General features: G+C 31.7%; 1 protein-coding gene across 2 annotated transcripts; it reads left to right on the forward strand.

Moving 5' to 3' along the window:
* Positions 1 to 3,056: 3,056 nt before the first annotated feature.
* On the forward strand, positions 3,057 to 14,633 carry LOC106127729 (G-protein coupled receptor Mth2). 2 transcript variants are annotated; one of them, XM_013325946.1, is made up of 9 exons: positions 3,057 to 4,409; positions 5,343 to 5,587; positions 6,320 to 6,503; positions 7,753 to 7,831; positions 10,875 to 11,059; positions 11,379 to 11,571; positions 11,900 to 12,090; positions 12,288 to 12,314; positions 13,221 to 14,633. In XM_013325946.1, exons 1-9 carry the CDS (start codon positions 3,449 to 3,451, stop codon positions 13,358 to 13,360), a joined length of 2,205 nt encoding a protein of 734 aa, XP_013181400.1. In that variant the 5' UTR covers positions 3,057 to 3,448; the 3' UTR covers positions 13,361 to 14,633. The 2 variants fall into 2 exon arrangements, with proteins under 2 accessions (XP_013181400.1, XP_013181401.1); XM_013325947.1 differs by lacking the exon at positions 12,288 to 12,314 and having other exon boundaries at positions 3,058 to 4,409.
* The last annotated feature ends 1,847 nt before the right edge of the window (positions 14,634 to 16,480 follow it).

Raw genomic sequence — 16,480 nt, forward strand, 5'->3', positions numbered from 1 at the left:
GTAGATGGTAACAGAAATAAACCAGATATTTGGATTTAGTTTACTTTAATAAAATATTAAACAAAATATTTACTCGAACCATTTAGAACATACGGCTATGAAATGACGCATAGCTTTGCAAGGGGCGGATATGTATATTTTAATTTTGTTATTCTTCCAAATATCATATCGAAAGATCATTTCAACGACACATTATTACTGATCATCTGTAGTTCACTCAGCGGCGATCGTGACAGCTTGCTGACGAAACACTTTGGATATAACATGGGTTATTTCTGTAAGTAACATTAACTGGGATGCTAAAGCATTAAAGATTATTTAAATCGTGCTTATTGCAACAGTATTCACGACTACCATTTCTTTTTTAACACAAATGGTAGTGAAAAAAAATAATTCAGTGTTATCATTCTAGCGATGAATAGTCCTGTTGTATTTATTACTTACGTAGTAAAGGGTTTGTAAATGAGAACACCTAAATTTTAAATTAACCTTTGTGAACTTCATTACGGATTTATGGTTGTAAAACCTAATTTATGTTTTATTTGAATTTACATTCGAAGTGGTTTGATAGTTTGGCACAGATCCACGGATTGTGATAATTTAATGGATGTTGTTTACATTACTCAGGAAGTTTTATAACCTATAGAAGGCATTTGTACATATTATGACATTAATTCTGATAGTCTGACAATATTTAGCATACATTAGGATATTGTCTGCACTCATATTTTATTTATCATTGGTTTCTGAGATCAAAATCCATATATAAAACATATTGTCATCCATCTCATTATCTATGACAAAATCGATGTGAAAATAATTTTTTATATAAAGATTATGATCTTAGAAACCAACGACTTCATTCTCTTGTTTATATATTTTAACTAAAGATAATTGCAGTGCAATTAAAAAGAACAAATAGCATGATTGCAGAAATAAGGCAAACATAATGTGGCCATATGTACATGCATATTACATAGATTTTAAATATGATAAATATGAATACTATCCCGTTCGTTAATATTTCCCGGGTTTTATGCTTATTTTTTCCTGTATTGCGGTTTTTTTGCATATTTTTTACATTGTTACTACAATACTAGGTATACTTACTTAACGTGACCGTTTTATCCCAGAATGGGATATCTGGGATATTTTTACTTTAAAAAATAGTGTTTTAGGATTTTTTTGTTTATGAATCTAGAATAACACTGAAAAATCATAACAACGTAGTTAAATAGAGATGTAGTTTAATAGGCTATTGGTATGACTTCTATCTACTTCGAGTCTTGTTTTTAGATAAGTGTGGAAGTTAGTACATTATATATTTATATTTATATCCGTAACCAAAGTAGCTTTTAATATTGCGACCTTATTTCATTAATTTAAAAAAAAAAACCTCGACTGTTACTTTACATTAAACACATTTTAAATTATCGTTTGGTATGCTTAAAGAAGCACAAACTAGAATTATGTTGGCTTTTCTGGGGACACTGGGTTATACGGTCTGAAAGCGAGACTGTCCTGTCCAAAGCGAGACGTATGGTAACGTTAAGTACATCGCAATGTTTGATCTTAGTAATCTTTTGTTTACATGACATAATTCATGTTACACATTCTTGACATTTATTATTATTAATTCCTGTAATCAGGTATCACTGCATAACTTGAAGCAGCCACATAAGGGACAACGTTGATCTTAAAATTGAATTCAGTGTCTTACGTTATCTAATCTATTAATTAATAACTTAGGCATCAACTCAACATGTTTAATTATGTCAATTTTTTTTTGTAATATTTTTGGAATCACTCCTAGAATACTTCTACTACAAGCATCTGAGACTATTTCATATGATCGCCATTTATATGTATAATCTATAAGGTATATCGAAAACATTTAACGGGGTGTGTTATCATGATTCACAACTGCGCTGTTGTTTGCACATCCGTTCAAAAATAATCTTAAGCAAATAAACACTTATGCCTTGCAAAGAACAAAGTTCGAATACACATTTATAATCGACGTTCCTCACAGCTTAATATGTCCTTAATTAATCATGACCACATTAATCTACTTATAAATGCAAAAGAGTATATTTAGTCAAGTTTTTTTTAAATATAGTCACTTTTTTGGAGATTAACAATGTAACTAAACGCCGATTGAACTACAAATATATTTTTACTCATAAAGGAACGTTATACCGAGGTAATTGAGAAACATATACAATTAGCAAGATTGGCAATTATTGGCAAGTTTCCAGAAGAGTAGCATAGTGTTAAATATGAGCCGACATAAACAAGTCAAAACAATAAAGGTTATAAGGACTTTGGCTGCTGTAACTGGTGTTGTGCGAGTATAGTCATAAAAGTTATACAACATTGAATTCGGATTATTGCAAATAAACACAATTTATACGTTTGCTGCCACGAACTTATGACTAAGAAGGGACACATATACCTAAGTTCAAATAAACACTGCTGTTACAAAATGTCATAAATAAGCGAAAATATTAATAATAAAGACGTGCAAAGTAAAATTAAACCTTGTTTTAATGGTATGAAGGACAATTTTATTTGCGATAAAAAATTTGCTTTGCTCTGTGTCCCGGTCTGTCTGAACAGACCTTTCCTGCTGAAGACGAAAAAAAGCCATTAAATGTGCTAAAGTATACGTGTTAATAAATAAAATCTCTCTGAATTATTTAACAACATAAATAATCTTTTAGTCTATGCACTAAATTAGTGATGTTAAAATAACATCGTCGACTATGTAGACTAACTTTTCAAAAGCTTCGGAAGCTTTGCTTTGCTTATACTTCACTGTGAATTTTACTTCAAGTATTTATATTGGTGGTAAAAGTAAAGGATTGGGAAATAGAATACACTAATGGATTCGTTTGTTTTCAATATTATCTTAGATTAGAGGAATATTATATCAATACATTAGTCACATTTCTTGAGAATAAATAAATATCACAATAAGTTCTTAGTAATCAATCGGCCACTTTACTGTTATCAGTATTTGATTGGCTATGAATCGGAAGCGTTGTTGTTATATCTTGTTAGAATAGTCGCTTGCCGCTTGTTGCGTTAGATTATTGGAATAGATTGATTTTTGATATATGTCTTTATTTGTGAAAAAATAATAATAAAATAAATAACTAATATTTTAAATACGTCGACAACCAATGACAATGGGGAGGCGTAGGAAGTTGTAGTATAATTATCAAGGCTGTGTTCTCCTGGGCGTATAGAGCGCTCCTCGCTCCTCGGTGCGGCTGCTTGTCCGCAGTTTGCAGCCCGCATCATTTAGCCGCCGCCGCCGACCTCTGCCGCACGCCCGGCTCCGCTCTTCGTATAAACAATGCATTCCGCGATGACCGACGCTAACCATCTGGTGTAACTATATCAAACATAAGTGTGGGAAACAGTGCGTCGAGATTCACGAACCATGTGGATCCCGGTATATGTGTGTTCTTTTCTCGCGACGGCGGCTGCAGCTGGTGACTTCTTCAGTGATGGTGAACCGACGGTTTTTCGAAAATGTTGCCCTCGGCAACATAGTCTCGTCAAGGTGGTGTCGGATCGCTACAAACATTTCGACTGTTTGAACCGGCTGAACTTGGAGGAAACTTACAATATTTCATATTCCCCTTTGATAATAAGCGATGAACAATTCGTTTCCGTTGATTATGGCTTACCAATATTATGCGATGGTGTGAACATGACAGTGAGTGCGGTTGATTTTGAAGCTAAGTTATCAACTTCCTTGAATATCTGTTATGATAGGTTAGTGGCAGAAGTCAGCAATGGCACGGTAATCCCATACATTCCTCAAACGATAGCATTAACCTGTATAAACAATGAAACGGAAACTAAATCGGAATCAGCCTTACAAATAAATCACGTGCGAAAATGCTGTAGAAAAGAACAAGTTTTTAACGATAGGAATCATGTGTGTGTAGATAGTGGAGACAATGACGAGCAGTGGATTGTTGACCGTTTGAATTTAACAGACAGTTATGTTTACGAAGTGGACATAGGCTTGCAGTGCAAGTCCGATGAGTATGCTGTTGAATTACGACAAAGAGATTATACTTTTTCTGTAGATAAAAACGTATTATTAGTTACGCATAGGAACGATAGAAGGAAAACAGATAGTCTGATGAAAGGGGAATGGTGCATCGATCAAGGGTACAACATCGAAGATATGGTTGCCAAGGTTTGCACTCGAAATTGCGCTGCTTTTAGTGCCTTTTGCGTTCGTAAATGCTGTCCTGAAGGATACCATTATAAAGTAAGAAGATGCAATAGTTTAGTAAGTTCCTGTGTACCTAACGTTGACGAGCAAGACTATTTCCAACCAACGTATTACTTGGAACCATTAAGGAATGATTACTTCAGTTTGACAGGTAAGTTTTCCTTACTTATTATTTTTAACTAATATTATGGTTTATCAAATGTGGTACGTTCTCCTATCAAATAAAATAGTTGATACCTTATCTGATAAGTAAACGACGAAGTTTAAAACGTAATATCATTCTACATAACCTGCTATATACTAAAATCGATTTACTATTTAGATAATATTTTTTGAAAAATGTTGTAGCGTATCGTAATTAATTATTACGAAAAAAAACGAATCTGTAGTACCTACACTAAATTTCAAAATGTACGATGTTTTACAACACGTTGAACTATATTTTTTACATATTTTATCTTTGCGTTTCACACCTGGTGTAATTTAAATGAGCCTTTAAAGTATCCAATTTATTAATATTAAGAATTGACATGAAATCACCCGTTTTAATATAAAACTTGCTTTGCCAAACTACGGAAACTTTTATTAAGGCTAGACGAAAAAACTTTGTCAGATACATTATACAGCGGGAATCATTTTCCTGCGCCTGTAACTAACAAATAAGTCAAAAATAATGTTATCCAGAAAGCGCTATTTTAAAATGTTGCTCATTTCGTTCTTCAGTTCTTCATGTAATTGTTTCGTTTGTTATTCTTACATAAATAATATGACGAACCGGTACATGTAAAATACTATATACCTACATTGTAACATAGTATATTTTTGTTATAATACGTTGGATATGCAAAGGAAGAGTAAGGTTTACAGTGTTATAGATGTAGTATAATGTTATGATATTTAACAATACTTGAAGTGTTACTCCAATCAATATTTAAACATTATTTTAATTGTAGATCATAGGAAGTAAACTATTTTTCAATTAATCACATATCATATACAACGTAGTATACCAAATTGTAGTAATAATACACGAAGGTACGTATCTCTGAAGGTAAGCGATCTCAAATAATTTTATCTTTGTCAGATGTAATGGGAATCCGTACAAACTTAGACTGCCCGGACGGAAAGTTTGTGCTGAACAGATCGGACCCTCGTGACAATCACCGTTTGACTGCCGAGGGTTTGCTGGAATCTTCGATATCTCTCACAAACGACTACTGTATAGAAATGTTCGATCGCAGACATTGTCCAGAGAATGACGTCATTTCTAGTACCGTCCTCTGCTTCATTGCAGCGGAGAAGATAAAGGATTTTCGGGTAGCTTTCGTGGTGAGTTCTTGAAATGGTTTCTGCTAATTTCAGTTAAATACATTATCCAGTTCTCTATAACTACGTACATATTTGGTTAACAGATTTAGTTTAAGTTGATTTTCCAAGAAAAGTGCAAGCTCCACTTTGTATGGTCATTAATCCATATTTTAGATTTCCCAGGAATTAGAATAAAAATGACTAAACAATAATGAATGTTAACGGACGGATTAGAAAAAAGTGAATTAAAATTTCCACGTAATGTGAATTAACAAATGGTCTTATTAATTTTTGTAATCTATTATTACCGAGTCAAATAGCGTGACTGGTCAAGGTCTCATGTCCATGCTGTTTACTGAAAATGATTTTTCATATAAATATTTTAAAACATTTACAAATTTTACAACTTTCTTTGATGGGTGATGTATTTATTTTATTATTATATTTTTTGTAAGAGAAGCAAATTATTTCTTGCCTTATTTCAAAGCGTCAGCAACAACAAATATGTACCACGAATAGGCCAGCTCGCAGCCGGTGAAATACCACGACAACTGAGAAGACAGGCGTCAAATGGAAGTAATTCCGCGTTTCATCGGATGAGTGAGCGTGCCGGATATCTTATTTTAGTCCTCTTTCCCTTTCGTCCTTTACATGATAAGAATCATCCATATATCCATCTAAACTTTTGCATTTGCATTTTATAATATTCCTAAGATTTAACTGAATTTTCAAATCTCTTTGGTTCTGATGTAGATAAATAGTATATCAAGCGTTTGCTTGGCGCTAACGCTGATCGTTTACTGCGCGCTGCCCGAGCTTCGGAACCTGCACGGCCAGACGCTCATCTGCCACGTCAGTATGATGCTCCTCGCTTACTCCTGCCTCGCGAGAGTACAGTATAGCCCTGTTCTTGACAAACTCACATGTAAATTACTCGGTAAGTTATATCCTTAACTTGTTTTAACAATTTGTGGAAATAAGGTACGCAATCGATCTTCGCTTTAACCGAACCTATGCACAACAGTGCCAACGGTTTCCTCTGTACTTCTAAATACAAATAGTCATAAATATATGCATGTCGTTTATTCATGCTAAGTTATATTATAATAGTAATAAGTATTTTTTTTTTATTTATACAACCTTCTTGTATATTGCTGATATCTTAAAGTTAAATTCTTTTAGCCTTTGTTCGAAATTATATTCAAATTATCAAAGACTTTAAAACATAAAAGACAGGATGGTCATCGTTGTGTAACACTAATGCAAGTAATATAATAATATATGTGTTTATAATGAGTAAACATAATGTGTGCGTCTTGTCTTACAGCGTCTTCACGTATAGTATAAGCAAAGTGTAGTTTGTTAGTATTTGCATCTTTAAAGCTAATATTACGAAAGCCCAAGGATACGGTTTCCTATCTCACAATACTCAAAGCAAGAGAAATATGTAAATATTCATATTTCGTAAAATAACTTATACGAGTTTATGTTTGTTAAATATATTCGCGGAGATAAATTTATTTGCTTTACATTATACGTGCTTAGAAATATTGTTTTATAATAGTAATAATGTCTATATTCTTTTGTCGATTACATTGAAGGTCTGGTGAAGCTTGTCGAACTATTTATCGAAATTTATTAAAGGGTTAAAAATTGTATTTAAATATCTAAAGCGAAGAGGAATGTGCCACAAATATGGGGATTATGTAGGAGTGCTTTACTCAACGCTCTGATGATCCCGGGTACACAAATAATGGGTTTAGAAAAGATAAACAGAAATCTAATTAATCACACACACACACACACGCACACATACAAATGTCTATAATGCTTCATATTAACGTTTTATCAATTTTAATAAATTATATTACGATTATGCGTACGTACAAGTGTACTTAGAGCTTTCATTTTCCTAGTTACGGTACTTGAGTATGGTGGGCGATTTGTTATCAGATGTTATCGATAAAGTTAATTGGTGCACAAACACTCAAGTTTGCTTCAACCTTGTAACAACTTGGTAATGACAAAAGCATAGAAAACTTTTATATATATGTATGTAATCATTGCAAATCAATCATCATCGGCGCGGGGATGAGATGATATGATAACAAAAGAATATTTGTTCGGGTCAGTTTGAATGTTCTCATCTGACACGCTTGATCAATTACTGTATAATGTTTGCACAGGGTACGGTATCTATTTCGGCTTCGTGGCGGCGTTCGGCTGGCTGAACGTCATGTGCTTCGACATATGGTGGACATTTGGGTAAGAATTATATGTTTCCCTATATATATTAAAAGCCTCTACCGCATGTTTAGATTGGTTTTTATTTGATTTAAGCCACGCTAATAATATCACAAATGTCGTAAAACTGTAGTTAGAAGTCGGTTATGGTTTTATATTAATTTGTAAAGGCTTATTGAGCCTATGAACTCTTATCAATGTTTAATACTCTATCCTAATTCTATTTCTTAAATATTTTTAAAACGAGACTTTGGAAGTAGAAAATTTCTATGAGAAAGAATTTTTGTCCGAAACAAGAGTAGCGTAGTTGACAGTTTGTAGACATTTGTAGGTATTTTGTGGCGCAAACTTTAAATTAGAATAAAAACAAAATATTAAAATACACATATATTAAACATTATCTAAAGCAGATGTTAATTTGAGCTAGAAATTACTCTTTCACGAGTCGGTTTGTTTATATTTAAAATGTCGGTCTAGTTCCCAACTTCTTGGTAAATACGTAACAAGTACTCGAAAAACTCGTGAAGTGTTAAATCTCAGAATCAATGGGTATCACTATTGTGGTCAAGAGATAACTGTGATGGCATTGATACATAGACTATGATTGTTGTTTTCAATATTTTTGGATGAGATGTTTTTATTTAATAGAATTCTTTAATATTTAACCAATTATTTACATAATATTCTGTCATCTATATACACTGAGTTACGCAATATTTAGATTTGCGGAAAGAACCGAATTGCGCAAACGATACTACATAGTAATTCAATTTATACTCAAACGATGATTTGTATGTACGCTCTAACACTGTAAATTTACTATTATAATTGTTTTACGTCATCAACCTCCCTGATGATTTTTAATATGTTTTTACAATTAGTATCCTGTACAAACAACTTACTCATAAAGCTATCATTGCTGCTCACGAGATTTTGGGTTGTAAGTCATCATCATCACCTAAGCTTTTATAGCAGTGTGTAGTGCTTCAGATAAAAGTCATTTTAAGCTAACTAAAACTATAAATATATAACGAAAATTATTATAAATTTGTTTATGAATGAAATAATAACGACACAATGTTGAATGATTTAAAGTCGGCAGAACTCCAAATAGTGGAACTGATGCCAGTCCGTAGTATTCAAATGTAAACTTTGCAAATTCAAAAATAAATATTTGCCGTATACTAGATTGATGTACTATAGCTGTTCAAAGGCGCTAAAACTATGTGACTAATGTTTTTCTAAATAAGAGTTAACTGGTGGGAGGATTGCTTCTCTGCGTCAGCCATGTTATAGGGATGTCTGAATATCTCATTTGTTTGGCCTTGTCGGATCCGTATTTACCCGTGTACACGTCAATTAACGATATACTGCTATTTTTACAAAACTATATTTTTAAAACTGTGCTCAATAATAGCGTATTTAGCAAATGTAATACTTTGCAAGTCATAAAACACAAGCTAATGAATTATCCCAATTGGCCAATAAAAACTGTAATCGAAAACAAATTACTTTCATTGATTCTGTGATATAAACTATTCGGGAGTGGCGTGGTCGCCGCAGGTAATGTCACCCCAGTGGTTTAGCTGTCTGACGCCTTCGACCAACTTTGATTGCCTAATCGACCTAATAATAATTAAATCGGATAGATTGATCAACAAAAAATCTTACGTAATTGGAACCTCTTTCTTTTACTGCTCATTGTATGAGGCTGTCTCTAAATAAGTAGTAACAATAGAAGTGTACCTAGTATTTTTTCGGTTTATTAGAAAATGGCAAAACACATTTCGCTATCATATTATTAAATATGTTAAAAAATATGATGATAATGGAAAGTGTAAAGGTTTTAATTTATGTATATTTGATTGTCTTTTGTTATAATTTACTATGTAAATAGTACATATTCATTGGAATGAATGCTAATGAAATGCGTCAAAGTCGCAATTGCCGTTAGCTGTAAATAGGGTGGGTCTTTAATTAACATACAACGCTGCCGTCTCTAGGGACTGTTTTTATATAAATTACATGCAATTTTTGTTAAAGCTAATAAAAAATAACACAGATTATCAATCTGCATAACCTTAGTTAAAATATAGTAAAGGGAAGACTTAAAAGATATCTTTGAGCGAAGCCTACGCTCATCTGTGGCGGACATGTGGCTGAATGATGATAAAATAAGGACTTCATCCATAGTGACTCTGTTTTAAACTACTTCCTATTATAAGTATGACTTTAAAAAAATCTTGTCACGAGATTTGTTTTTTGTTTTTAGTAGAGCAACATATTTAAATAAGTTTAGCATTATTTTTAACCAAAAATCTGTGTCGAAACAAAAAAAAATCATTGATTGAATAACTACTCATATGTGTATAGAAATCCCTTACTGATTTACTATTGGTACTAACCGTTTTATTTCTCTTATGAATCTGTAAATGTTTGACTATGTAGGCGTAAATACATATTGGTGTAGGCGTTCATGTATTAATAGGAATCACCGACGTGTTACGTTTAATAAAATCTAAAGAAGCTTCCGAAAAATGTGTTATAAAGCTGTCTTAGTATATTTTGTCGCACCAAAATAAAGGGTATACCTAGAGGCTAACGTTTGTTAATAATATTGAACTATATAACCAATTGTAAGCCTCTAATTCTCTTCAAGTAATTAATTATTTTTATTAATGTTATTCTAACAATTATTCAATAGTATAAAAGTAATGGTATTTGTTGCAGAGCTTTGCCATTTTTATTTTATTTAACCTCTGCGACAATGAAGCGAAGTGTAGCGGGTTTATATGACAGGAAATATTGCGATCAATACCTATTAACAACTTTATGACCATCGCGCCATTATTCAGCGGCGAATTGGGTTATAAAACACCACTGAACTCAATAAACCAGTTTATGCTATTTCATAATTATCAAAGATGTTTAGAATGTTAAGTAAACATACTACATGTAAAAATAAAAGGGATGTGACATATTTACTGTACCAATAGGTACCAATTTAAGAAGTTTTGCCATAAAAAAAACATTATATATAGTAGAAATTTATTTGTTTTAACAGGAGTGTGAGAACAGTTCAACCTTTAAGGAAGAGTAGTTCTGAACGTCGTCGTTTTATTTGGTATTCAATGTACGCCTGGAGTATTGCAGTCATTTTGACGCTGACCATGTTCCTTTTGGACCGGTATTCTATTTCAATCATCCTCGATGCCAATATCGGAAATGGTGCCTGCTGGTTTGGATCACGTAAGTCTATTTTTCATTTTTATAGCTTCTTATAAAGTACTCTTAAAATTTGCTCTAGAGAACTTTTAGTAACAGTGACTCAGAACTATGAATGATGACCATTAATTATAATGAATACACATCGTATATCTATATTTAGTGCAGGGATCGTACGCCTAAAACATTTTATAGCTTTACGTCATGTAATGTACATTCCATTTCATAAAATAGCTTTGTGACTATTTACAGTTTATATGTTAATTTAGTAAAACTTTACAACTTTATTTTAAAGACTATTTGTGTGTGCCAAGATTGTTTTTAAAGTTGGGTGCTTTTTCAGTTCAGAACGTGCAGTCAGATTGGCCCCATTACATATATTTTGTAATACCAATAGGCATTATAACGGGCACTAACTTTATCTTATGGATATTGACTGCGCGACACTGCGCCCGCGTCAAGTCCGAGGTGCACCGCTTGCAGGCCGGCTCCGTCGGTGACCGCGCCAAGCGACGTTTTCGTCTTGATAGAGCTAAGTTAGTGAATGTCAAATCTTTAAACAGTAATAATTAGTAAGAATAAAAATCCTGGTTTCTTAACTAAATTGTAATTAATTTAAAATAAAATCATTCGAAGTGGAATATTCAGAATAAGGGTTTGGTGAAATACTGTTTTAGCGACAATGACTGCCTTTTTTTAACCTAAAAATTAGCTGACCTAAGATAAACTAAGTTAAAATTTTTAATATGTAATTAAAATATCAGAATAGAAACCACATTATTAAAAAATAAATAAAATATTTTAACGTATTGCTGTGATAAAATTTAGGTGTTATAGTAGATTTCATTTTAATTTTATTTGCAGATACGTATTGACTGGCAAACTATGGGTAGTTATGGGCGCTGGCTGGGTGTCGGAACTGCTCTCTACTATCGTAACACAGCCTCCCTGGCTTTGGACTATCGTCGATCTATTCAATGAGCTTCAGGGTGTTTTCATTTTCCTCATTCTGGTAGTCAAACCTAAGCTGTACTACCTGATAAGAAAGCGCTTAGGTAAGAAATTGGGTTATTTTCGAACATCTATAATGGATTTTTTGGATAAAAGAAAATGCAATTACAATTACATAAATTGTAATAAAACATAATAATAAATAATAGAAGACAATCGTCGTTAATGATAAAAGAAACGTTTGTTAACAAAAGGAATTATCTTTTCGTATAAGCAGTTACAAGTGTTAATTTTATTCCAGGTTGTTCTCGGACTCCAATAGACACAAGTATATATTAAATATTTATTTTTCATGTTCTTCAGTATCTTTATGCTTTTTCTATTATTAAGCTATCGCTGTTTTAAGATTAATTTATATCAATGTGTCAATCATCCTAGGGACTAGGATAATGATTGCGCATAATGTACGTGTATTGGTTAAACTTGCATGCACTTAGTTTTGTTAGGTTCAGGTACAACGTAATCATTATTCTTACACATATAATACAAGCTTAGTTACCACGCCTATTAAATTCTTATAATTCGTGTTAAGCTGCGCATTTTACGCACGAATATAACAACGTGCGTTGTGATGGATGTGTTAAAACTTACAACTTTGTTCGTAAAAACATTCCATTAATTAACATAGTTTACTTACCGCTTTTAACAAAAATATCTGTGTTTTAATTTTAGCGCAAACGCCAAACTTGCACTCGTTTCGCATTGGTGTTGAAGCTTTTATCGCATTTTTGCCAGAATTAAAAATAGATTCGTCTATCTGAAATAGCTTTCGAGATTACTACCGGGAATAAGGGATGCTATGGGCATCATATGTTGGGTACGAAAATATAGCGTTGATGAGCTAGTAATTTGTCATGTTTAAGTGTTAATGACATTAGATTTCTGCTCTTTGTTAAATATAAAAAGAAGGAAACGCTTTCGTTACACTTCCCGTGGGATGAAAGCTTAGTATTAAAAAGTAGGTAGATGATTTCGGGCTAAATTTTATATGACGGAGAATTGTACGTAAAACAAAAATTAAGAGACATTGTCAAGGTATTTTATGCCCCAGCTAATAGCATTACAACCTAATGAGCCACTGTAATTAATTAGCATACTGATGAATTTGATCCGCACGTCTCGTTAAAACTTTAACGTAATCATGTGACCTTATTAACTGAACTAATATAAACAGGGCTGGAGAAACCGGACTCGCAGAAGAATGGCACCTCCTCATCGGCCCGCACCTCCTCCACCTTCCTGTCGAGGACAATTAGCTCCGATGAACGCGCTAATTTACGAACCTACCAACATAATAACCATAAGCAATCTTAATGTATGTCTGACTTGTGTTATGTTTCTAGAAAGTCTTTCTCAAACATTTATTTGTAGAATTTATGTAGCATGCTGTGAATTATATAATAATTTTGCTGTATATTGCTGATGGAATGCTTGGTAAAAATTAAAAACAATCTATTGTAGTTTTCGAGGGTAAACAAAAGTGTAAGCACACAAAAGAGGTACCGCCATTCACAAAAATAAATGCGGAAACTGTTTCGTGTAATTTACCATTGAATAAACAATTTTCTTTCACTCGTCTGATCATAACATCCATTATACTGATTTACATTGCATTGTTTAGAAAGACTTTTCTAGGGAATTAACTGTGTGAAAATGGCTTAACTTGAATTACATTAATTTTTGTCCATTAATCGTTCTTACGAATTGTAACGAATTATTATTGTTTTTCATGCTTTGTGAATCTCTATGATAAGCTATCTACAAGAAGGAACGTAATGCAAAGAAACAATTCCTTATTTAAACATTGACATTACAAAATATGTTAAGTTCGTTTAATTTAAAAAAGGACGATAGATTAACAATGAGTAGTCATGTAAGAAATCATATTTAGCCGGAATTGAGCTTAGCCAGAATATGTTAAATATATGTTTAAAAAACCTGAAAGTTGAATGTATTTGTCTAATACTACGGCATCGCTAAAAATAGCACAGTTTAAAGAAACCCAAATATATCTAGTCATAACGTAATTAGGTATTCCCGTTTATTATGTATGTAATGCATATGTTGATGTTAAGCTTAATAAGTAGTATATAAGTAATCACCATAAATTGAAAGTAAGATAAGGCGTACTCTTGTAGTAATTACATTTCACTTACGCAATACTTAACTATTATCCCACCTAATTTCGTATGAGTAATTTTTTTATGTAAATCGCGTTAATTATGTACTTAAGGATTCAATATTTTAGTATTATAAGTAATAGTTTGAAATGATTTAGTACTTGTTAAATTCTCCGTAGAACGAACCTATTCCAATTTTGACATACATGTTTTGTCACCATATTATTCTAATTAAAATGTGCACTTTGTGTATTTTTAAGTGCTTTTATAAAAAAAAAACTATAAAGCATAATGGTACCGTGTTATTGCCAAGGCTTTATATTTTTAGTTACTAAGTAAAAAAAAACCGGTTGTACATGACATCTGACTAATTGAGATTTGAGACTCTGCAGTTTTTTTATATAGTTTTATGAAATTCATTTGTTTCGTTACCACGAGTTATCAACTAACGTATGTTATCATATATCAAACTGGTATTGTCTATCATTAGTAATTGTAAAAATAAAAAAGTAAGTAGTTTTAAATTAATATTTAAGGTTATCTAACTATTTTATAGTAAAATAGAAATAAATCTTTCTTTTAATTACACTTTGCTTACGCAGATATCATCGACTTATAAAGACAAACTTAATAATTTTGAACGATTACGTTCTCCAATGTACAATACGTATTTTAGAAGTAATGATATATTAATTTAGGTAAATGGATATGTAGTAACATACATCGTAGATATGCACGGTTATAAAGGAAGCTATAGCTATATCTATATACATATTATCTCGATACACAGCTTAGGTGTCTATGTTTATACTATGGGATAATACATAACTTGATATATCTAACCTATTGAGTACTAATTGGTTCAATGTTTTTTCGTAGAAATGGACATAACCTTTTACTATTTCGTATTCATTTATGTCGGCTGCGTACCAGGAGACATAATTCAGTAAATTTTACAAATTGGCTCCAGCTGTGCACAATTGCCATAAATTAGGTAATATCGATGTATTACATTCATTTTTCGACTATAAAAAATATAAAAAGAAACGAAAATAAGATTTTCATTTGTTGAATTAAGTAGAAATAGTCTTTACTTAGCGTTTATTATGGCTTAATGAGTAGAATTAATTAATACGTCACCGGTACAGTAAAGTACTAGAAGCGTCAGAAAAATAATCTGTAAAAATTGAAATATAGCATTCAAGTAAATGTTAAAATATGATTGTTTTAAGTTAACATTATTTTTATAAATTAATGAGTATATCTGTGTATTTTAATTATTATTAAAATATCCATTCCAACGGTTATTTTATTCTTTATATCCATATTGTTTTTAATAGAAAGAAATAGCAATAGTAGTATTAGTGGAAACCAATTGGTGTGTTCAGGTGCTTTGTAAAAAGCAAATTATGTATTCAACTGTTGTTCAATGAGTATCCACTATCATGCTTGATACGATGATTAATAACGACTCCTTATTAATGACATAATGACCTCTATTCTCTTTTGAGTTTCAAACACCAATGAAAATAATTTTGCATTACTAACAAAACAATTTTGCCCTTCTCGATTAATTTGTTGTAAAATGTTTCTAAAAGGTATACTGGAAATAAAAGAACAATTAAGATTATTTTTTTTATTACGAGTATTATCTTAAATATTTATTTTTTTCAATAATAGTGCATTTATCACTTTACAATAAGTTTAAACTGCGATACTTGTTTAAACAATCCACACAATTTCACTATCCGAATATAACATATTAAATATTTTTAATAGGATCACATTATAAAAAGTTGATGTAAATATTGTTATTCTAGTAATAAGAAGATAATTTATATCAGCTTCGTACCAGGTAACAAGCAAATCACAGGGATGGGCTTATATTATTTCATTCATGATTTTGGTCCCAATAATAATGTAATAATTGGACAAAAACTAATTGTTTTTTCTCAAAATATTAAACCGTAAAAGATTTCGAAAGAGACGATTTAATATTTATGACTTTTGTTTTTTTTTATAAATTATTTGGCCTTATATTTATTAGGTTATATGAACCGAGTAACAGATTTAAAATTTCGTTACTAAGTTACAACTCCGATTAATTAAAGGATACGTTACATAAAGTACAATGCAATGCATTAAGGAACTACTCATTATAATTGGTACATTATTCTCAAAATAATAAATTGATTATAAGTATCCTTAAACATAATTACTATTAATGCTGATGTCACAACAATACTGATCTCATTTAACAAATACTTATCTAGAGCTATGCGAATAACAAATAATTACAACAAAAGATACTTAA

Source organism: Papilio xuthus, unplaced genomic scaffold (assembly GCF_000836235.2).
Source record: "Papilio xuthus unplaced genomic scaffold, Pxut_1.1 DF824655.1, whole genome shotgun sequence".
Classification (NCBI taxonomy): Eukaryota; Metazoa; Arthropoda; class Insecta; order Lepidoptera; family Papilionidae; genus Papilio; species Papilio xuthus.